The 9306-nt window shown below is 33.9% G+C and overlaps 1 protein-coding gene across 4 annotated transcripts in view; it reads left to right on the top strand.

The window, feature by feature from the left end:
- Positions 1-6119: 6119 nt before the first annotated feature.
- Positions 6120-9306, top strand: part of LOC149569670 (putative serine/threonine-protein kinase SIS8) — a 311948-nt gene continuing 308761 nt past the window's right edge. For 2 of the 4 annotated variants that reach the window (XR_016362787.1, XM_089822390.1), the window contains exon 1: positions 6194-6410. Coding sequence is in view for 3 of the 4 variants with exons in the window: in XM_089822390.1 (XP_089678516.1) it covers positions 6351-6410 (60 nt within the window). In the remaining variant the exon portion in view is untranslated. Of the gene's footprint in view, positions 6411-9306 lie in introns of all 4 variants that reach the window. The other 2 variants (XM_089822389.1, XM_089822391.1) reach the window with 2 other exon arrangements.

Below are 9306 nucleotides of genomic sequence, written 5' to 3'. Positions count from 1 at the left end.
ATTCCAAGCGAGTGTTTGTAAATCCTTTAGATAGGTCACCATTAACAAGGTGTTAGAGCCTTTAACAAGGCAAGCCTCTCATAGGGCAGACCATTGATGATGGTCAAACTTTGTAACCTTGACAAGTTACATATTGCTACAGTGATAAGTTGTGGGTGTCATCCCCACCCTAGTTTGACCTTCTCATTTTGGAGGGTTTCTGGGTGATCAAATATTATGTTGTTTATTTTCATGCATACCTTTGCTTTCATGTTAATTAGATATGTTATATGCATGTGATGATTTTAGTTAAAAAATTTAGAGGTTAAAGTTTGTTACTTATGATTCACCCCCCTCTCTCAAAAGTAAATCTTCCCACTTGTGAATTCCAAAAATTGGTATAAGAGCCAAGTTCTTACAAAAAGAAGCCTTACAGCTTGAGGAAAAGATCCAAGTATGGAAGTCTACAAACTTGGGAAGATCATAGAAAACTAGGAGATTGAGATACATCTCATTCTACATTCTCTAGAAGAAGCTAGGGAAGAATTGAGGAAATCCCTAAAGAGAAGAAGATAGATTGCCATAGTTGAGAATGATACATAGTACAAGGAGATTGACACCTGAAAAATGTTTACAAATGGAGATTTCAAGGATTTTGATGCAACAATAGTAGATCTGATGGAAAATAATAGAGCTCAAGCAGAAGAGATCAGAACTCTCAAGATTGAACAGGAATCACAAGCCATGATGCTTTGTGAAGTGACTAAACAGAAGAAAAGAGCCATTGAAGATAAAGTTATGATAGAAGAAGACAAGAGAAACCTTGCCAACAGATTGGAGGAAAAGTCAATTGAGCTTGCAAGAATTTCCAATGTGCAGCTAGACACCCTAAGCCAAATGATGAATGCCCATCATGAGCTGAATGTCAAGGACATTGAGATCTTCACACTGAAGATGCAGAATGAACAACTGCAAAATGACTTGAGAAGAGAGAAGGAAATTGCAGAAACCTTCAACAAACCTAATGAAGCTATCAAGTACTTTGAATAGCTACTGAAATCACCAAGATCTAGCAATGAAACTTTAGCACTAGGATACACTAACACTGAAGAAGGAAAGTCATCCAAGACAACAGAAGAAATAAATAACAAAGGTAAGAACACAAAATCCACTTTTCATTCTTGTGGCAAAAAAGGACATACCTCTAATGTGTGTAGGAGCAAGAATGCCAACCAGCGTGACAAACCTAAAAACATGGGTCGCTATCACAAGTGTAATAAGCAAGGTCATCAGGCACATGACTGCAAGACTAGAACCTTCAAGACACCAATATTTGAAGGTCACTACTATAATTGCAAGAAGTATGGACACAAAGCTTTTGAATGCAGATCCAAGCCTACATGGTCATCAAACAAAGGAAAAAGCCATGAAAATTCCTACAATTGGGACTACAACACTAAGCACAGCTATCACTACTGTCAAGAGTATGGACACATCCCTAAAAATTACATAACACATTTTAGTGGAAGCTATAGTAGATGGTTGAGCCAAACTACATGCTTTAGTTGTTTGAAGATTGGTCACATCAGCAAAAACTTCCCAACAAGGTCAAAGGCACCCAACTCAGAGTTCAACAAAGGAAAAGGAAAAGTTGATGTTGAACACATTAGACGAGAAATGAATAAAACATGGAAGAAGAAAGATGGAGGCAGCACATCCAATGGAGGGATCACTTCACCCAAAAGGTCAAGTGGTCACACTTCATCCAACTAAGCAAAAGAAGGTGTGTGGAACTGATATACAAAGCTTTATCATACATGAGTTCCAAGACAAGTAAGTAATGATATGCATAATCAACATGAAACAAATTCAACATGAGAAGTTTTGGAGACACAAAAGGCACATCAACTCAGGGGGAGATACAAATTTTGAGGTATCTTCATCAGCTCAAGGGGAGATACAAATTTTGAGGTACCTTCACAAAATTTTAAACATTTTGAAGTTTTGTACATATGCCAAATAAGATGTATATTATACTCATAGAGATTAGATTTATAATGTTCAATCAAGTGTTTTTGACACTCATGTCAATGGGGGAGATTGTTGGTCTCAGATTGGTTTTGACAATTGAGTGTCAACACACTTAAAAAAATTCTAAGTTGATGCCAAGTATAATATAGATGCCAAACTATAGTATGTGTTGAGCTAGAAATTCAACAAGTGCTGAGTTATTCAGATGTCGAGCAGATAGATAGTGTGGAGCAAAATTCAAGTGTTGAGCCAATGCATGTGTCGAGTAAAGTATAGGTGCCGAGTAAGACAAAATTCCTATAGATGTCAAGCAAGACAAAATTCCTTTAGAAGCCGAGCAAGAAAAAATTCCTATATGTGTCAAGCATCAGTAATCAGTAAGTGTCGAGTAACACAGAATCAACATAAGAGTTTGTGCTCTCACAAACTCAAATGTAAATCATTTTTGAGCCAAATCAAGATGAATCTCAAAGGATCTAAAAGATAAGATCGAATCCTTTTAGTTCCTTATGAAATCAACATGGAACCAATCAGAAAAATGGAAAAAATTGAGAGGGAAAGATGGATGAATCTCAATTGTAGATTCATACCTAACCTTAACTTGTGAAACCTTTTTAAGGAGGTTGAGACCCCATAATTCAATAGTGTGTGAGAGTATGCGAGAAGAGAATGCATGCAAGGAGAGGATACTAGTGAAGTTTGAAGGAAGTAAAAAGAGTGTAAAGACTTAGAAAAAGAAGAACAACATTGCAGAATCAAGTTGGTCAGAACAGAGTATCAACATTTCATATAGAGATATATTAGATCAAGGAGGATCAAATCAGATTGGACAGAACAAGGATCTGAAATCAACAATTGAAGATTGTAAGTCATCAGGTCAACACTTTTTACAATACTTTCTAACTATTGTATTAGGAGAATGAAAATCCTATGAAGAAAGGTTGGTTTAACAACCATTTTGTAAATCCTTTAACAGGGTGACATTCCAAGTGAGTGTTTGTAAATCCTTTAGATAGGTCACCATTAATAAGGCGTTAGAGCCTTTAATAGGGTAGGCCTCTCACATGGCAGACCATTGATGATGGTCAAATTTTGTAACCTTGACAAGTTACATATTGTTGTAATGATAAGTTTTGTGTGTCATCCCCACCCTAGTTTTACCTTTTCATTTTGGAGGGTTTCTGGGTGATCAAATATTGTGTTGTTTATTTTCATGCATGCCTTTACTTTCATGTTAATTAGATATGTTACATGCATGTGATGATTTTAGTTAAAAGTTTTAGAGGTTAAAGTTTGTTACTTCTAATTCACCCCCCTCTCAGAAGTAAATCTTCCCACTTATGAATTCCAACAGGTACTTCAATGTATTCATTGTCGAAGTAGTATAGTGCAAAATCAACAACTCCATATAGATGCAATCTCATCAAACATTTCCATGTTGGGAAGTTATCTTTGTTTAGCTAGGGTATGTACATCTTGATCTTTAGCTTAAGTCCCTTCAACCTTTCCTTACAAGCACCAAAAAATTGATGCCAATTGTTAGAATGATTAGTTTAATTGAGAGATGAGGTGAATCAGTTATTCTTAGTTCCAAATGTACCAATTCAACTTTTAACAACTTAATCAAACTCATAAATCCACTTAGCTAATATAGCTATTTATCAGTAATCCAACTTATTCATCTCACACTTAGCTCTCTGACTAGTATATGATGAATAATATAAACATATAACAGTAAATAATACAAAACATGAAAAACAACATTCACACAAGTATAACACTAGGATTTAATATGGAAACCCAATTTTGGGAAAAACTACCAAGTAACATGCTAACACTTTTTCACTCTTCTCAAGTGAGCTCAGTTAAGAGCCAACCTTGCTAAAGGTTACAAAACACACTGTTAGGTGTGAACTTGTTATAGGATTTAAACACCCTGTTAGGAGTGGCCTTGTTGCAGGTCTTCAAAACATCCCATTAGAATGATACCTTGATTAAAGGATTTACAATATGATTGTTAGGTCAACATTGATTATAGGAATTTTCCTACCATAATGGTTATAAAGTAACATCTAGGTTGATATGATAAAATACAATTGTTTGGATCTCCATTCAGCTCATTCCTAGTTCATTATTTGGAATTTGTTAGTAAATAGATTTGTCCTTCCAAAATCAAATACAAAGAATGACTCAAAATGCCCAAATAGAAGAAAAACTACCGCTAACATTTGGAAATACTATCATGGGATTGATAGCTTTCCTCTGAATTGAGAGGTACATCTCCCTCTTAGAAAGATATTCAAATAATCTAAATAGGTGGTTATGTCTTTTACTAGAAGACACAAAGGCTTTCTAGCATTTACCTATCACTATGGGAGAAATGTAATTATAAGATTTATAAACTGGACAGCGAGGAAAGAAAAATGAACAAACAGCTGCAAGACTATCTATCCAGTCTTTCACATCACAAGAGAAGTGCAAAGAAACATTATTTTATTCTGCTGACTATGAATGATAATGTAGAATTGCACCTAAAAGATGAAAGAAATGACTATATAACCATTTTTAATCCAAGGAAATCGTATTCAAACTTTAGAATATGATATATGAAAATCTCTTTTTTCTCAGATGCATAACAAAACGATAACAATATCATTTTATCTCTATCATTAGAGTCAAGTTGCAAACAAATAAAATAAAACTTCTATTCCTCCTCCCTATTACAATCACTGCCCATAAAAATGTATTCTCTCCCTCCCTGTAGCTGCAAAACCGCTGGTAAGAACCTGCTAGTAAACAAATTTGTCCTTCCAAAATTGAATACGAAGAATGACTCAAAATGCCCAAATAAAAGAACAACTACCACTAATAGTTGAAAATACTATCATGAGATTGATAGCTTTTCTCTGAATTGAGAGGTACAACTCCTTCTTAGAAAGATATTAAAAGAATTTAAATAGTTGGTTATATCTTTTACCAAAATACACAAAGGCTTTCTAGCATTTACCCATCACTATGGGAGAAATGCAATTATAAGCTTTATAAACTGTACAATGAGGAAAGAAAAATGTGTGGTTTTTAATATCATTAGACAAATGATTACTAACTTTAACACAATTAATCCAACATTGCAATCAAATACCAATCAATTTGAACAATTTTTTGTGATAATGTCATTTTCTCTCATTATTAAAATTTTCATAATCCTAACTCTATAATTTATCATTATCTTAATTGTAAATTAGACCCTTTTCCCAAATATTACATTTATCATAACCAAACTACAACGTTCACTCTATTTTTAATTATAATCTAACTTTAACAAAAATACTTATGCTAATCCTAATGCAAACCACAACTCTATTTTGAACCCTACATTTGATTCTGATTATAATCTAAACTCTACCCCTTACCCTAACACTAATACTTATCCTACCTTTAAAACTTAACACTAACCATAATACTAACCCCAACCCTAATTCTTAGCCTACCCCTAACCCTAACCATCATACTAATCCTATCTCTAGACCCTTAACCCTAACCCTAACCCTAACAATATCTTTTCACCATAATCTTAACCCTCATCCCAATCTTGATCTTAACCATAAACATCTTACTAATGCCAACTCAGCCCTAAACATAACTCTAACATTAATCATAACCCTAACTCTAACCTAATCTTGATCCCAACCCTAATCTTAACCATGATAGTAATCTTAATTTTAAACCATAATCCTAACCATGATACTAACTTTAATTATAATACCTTAATAATTAATTAAAATACATTAAATTTATTATTACTATACATTAATTAATTGATAATATATTACAATTAAAATATTAATATACACAATGTGATTATCATAATAAAAATTAAATATATTTCATTCTATGTCTAGTTTATATATTATATATAACATAAACTACAAATGTCCTTCTCAAAATGCCTATTCTAAATAAACACCTAAAAACAAATATCTCTAAAATTATTTTATATATATAATATATGTAAACTAATATATACTTTATTCTATACAATATAAATAATAATAAAAAAAAGCATAATATATAATAATATAATATCTCCGACTTATCAATAAAAGCATGTCACAATATGTTGATGATAAAATCCAAGGAACCACTGAGAAATAGTCAAACAACTTTATTGCCCTCATTTTCGTAACACCACTCGACGAGTAGTATTCAACGAACATCTTTTTGGGGATCTCTTCCTTTGTTTTATGTATCTGATTCTCCCCAAATCCAAGTTTCGCCCTTCGCTCTTGTGTCTCACGTAAATCGCAGGATTTACCATAAGAAAACAAAATGTAGAGGGAATGAGCCCGTTGATTTCCAGAGGCGCCATTTTTGGACTTTCCAAAACGGAAGTGTTTCAAGTAAGTCGAACAAAATTTAAATCATTTTCTCGCCGAAATGCGTACATGTTTATTTGAATATCGTGCATTGTACTTGCGTAATCAGATTTGTTTAAATGCTTAGAAATTTTGCTTTATAGAAAACAAATTTAGGAGTAGCTGCGGTTTTAAATTTCATGGAGTCGCTGCTTTCATTACAACGAATTGAAAGTAAAGTCCAATCTGTTCTCTCATTTCAAGACATTCTTTAAATGTCAGGTGACTTTATTTTCCGTTTGTAAGAATATTTTAGTTGTCTGATGAAAGATTTAGCTCAGGGAATGAAGATTGTGTTAAAATTGCATATAATCTGCGATGAAATAATGTTTGTAGTAGAAGTTAAAAAAAGAGAGGTACGGATGAGGAGTTGCGTCTGGTACGAAACAGCTGGTTGTGGATATGCCGTGATCTCCCTGACTGTAGAATTTCAAGATAGATGGAATAAATTCAACAAATAAAGATTGAATACGAAACTGATTTCATTAGGTAGTTTTAATCTGTGCCTGCATTTCCTGCACTTACGAGATATTTTTTTTACATTTATCAATTTCTAGGTCTTTGCGTCTCCAGCAGTCCAATTCGGCAAACGAGTCTGCTTGTTTAAACATTGCTCGCATTTTCTGTTCGGTACCTAGCTTGCGAGTAAATCAAACCTTGGCAAGAGTGAAGAAAGGGTTGTACTAGAAAATCATAAGGAAACGCTAAAGTCGGAAGAGAAAAATACACAGCTAAGGGAAAGGAATCAACAGCAAAAAATGTTGTTGTAAAGTTGAACGAACAATTAAGAAAAAAATAATACGTACACATGATGCATATTATATTGAACATCTAAGTAGCTTCTTGGTCAGGCACCTGATTATCATTCTGGTGGTCTCAACTTGGCGGGTCTATTTGCCACTGAATATATATCCACGCAAAAATGCTAAACCGGTGCCTTAGATTAGGTAGTCATAGGATTATTTTGGGTTATATGGCTTTGTACATATTCACTTGTCCAGTGCTTACCTTCTCGGTTTCTCCTCTTTCCTTGGATTATTTCCTTCTTAGGTCTATTTCTAGTAATAGTTTTATGTATTTGGCAGCTGGAATCATTCTAGAGTTTCTTATTTTCTCTGTAACCAGCTGTACTTTGGAATTCTCCCAATCATGCTGGTCGAACGACAGTCATATTACTGTTTTTGCTCTATCTTCCTTTCCATAGGTAAAAATACTTTCAGTGCAATGTATCTGTAATCTTGGGAGCTGTTTCTTTGCAGCTTTGCAATTCATTTGGATGATTTAGTGTGCAGCCCTTATTGACCTACCTTCTACATGTTTGGGACTTTCCCAAATTTCACCCAAAGCTAGTTCCAGTGGGCAATCTTTCCATGTTGTTTTACTCCTAGGACACACATGTATGATGCAATATTCTTCTTCCTTATTGATTACAAATGTCTTGCTTTGAAATTTTTAGCAACCTATAATACATGACTTCCCACATATGGAGTTAATAATAATTCAGCTTATGAAGCCACAATGATGTTAGGGCAACGGAATCATTTTTTTCATTTTTTGAAGAGAATAAAGCGAAGGTGTTATGTAATGATATAGCAAAAGTACCCAAGACATTTTGTACTTAAATTTAAGAAGCTTTAGTAAAACTAACAGGAGCCTGTTGCAAGATGGAGCTGGAGTCTTTTGTTCTCCTGTTCAAGGCATTAGAACTTTCCAGCAGATAGCCAAGTTGCGAGATTGTGGAATTGAACAAATGTTGTAAGGTTTGGTAGCACCAGAGATTGCTTGACTTGCACAAAAGCCAAGATGAAAAAGAGTGGCTAATAAACTTGTTGAATAATGCAAGGTGCTGCAGATTGTGTAGAAAAATGAATGTTATAAAAATCTAGCACATCTGAAATTGAAAATAGAGCAATTAAAACTGAACCTTACAGTAGTTGCTACAAATTGCCAAGGAAATATGAAGGAAAGGTGCTAAGACTTCTATGTAAGTTCAGGATGGAAATTAAAGGGATGGTTGGTCAAAACTAAAAGAAATAGTATAGAATGACTGGTCAGAGATTGGGTTTGAAGATTCTAACAATTAAATCATAATATCAAATGCAGGCACATGCCTTCAACAACTTCATATTCCTGATTGAAAATCACTTTGAACATTGACATCAAAATGCACATGTCCATTGTTATAAACTTAACTGTCAACTTGTACATGTGTGCATCTAGAATTTTCAAAAGGGCATGTGTGGTATATGTGATGAAAAGGCTGATAATAAGGGAAAGTAGTTTCTTTGACAAGCATATGATGAGGCTGTAGTCGTTTTAGATTGTGAACTGGATGTAATTAGAAGTTATTGCTAGGGTTTATGACCGCAGAATTTGGAAATAGAGTTACAATACTTGGAAATATGACATACTTGGAGAATCTCCAAGACCATTACCATCCACTACACTTTCATCCTTGTAAGTTGATTATCAAACATCATCAAATATTTGGGTTTGATACTTAATAGAACAATTTGCTCAAACTCAATAGGAAATATCAGAATAGAAAATGGCTGTACAGCATAGCAAGACTGTGCAAAGCTGAGTACTACTCTAAGATACAATGTGAAATATACAATGCAAGATGTAGATTAATGCTGGTGCTAGTGACCTGTAAAAATTTGAGAAAGTCATCAAATACTCCATATGCTTCTTGACATGTCAAGTTGACAAATTGGAGGGAATTTGACAAAAAGGAAATGCTGCTCTTGGTTACACCTAGCTAAAACGCTACCGATTTTAGAAGGTTGAAACATGAGTTATTCTGCATAAAAAGTCCAATGCTATGACATATTGGATTTCTTGTGAAAAGTTACACACCTCTAAAATAATAACATTGAAT

This window comes from Cupressus sempervirens, chromosome 3 (assembly GCF_028749045.1).
Source record: "Cupressus sempervirens isolate cs-2001-9-10 chromosome 3, ASM2874904v1, whole genome shotgun sequence".
NCBI classification, from domain to species: Eukaryota; Viridiplantae; Streptophyta; class Pinopsida; order Cupressales; family Cupressaceae; genus Cupressus; species Cupressus sempervirens.
The sequence above is the reverse complement of the archived record's forward strand: the minus strand, read 5'-3'. Positions and strand labels throughout refer to the sequence as shown.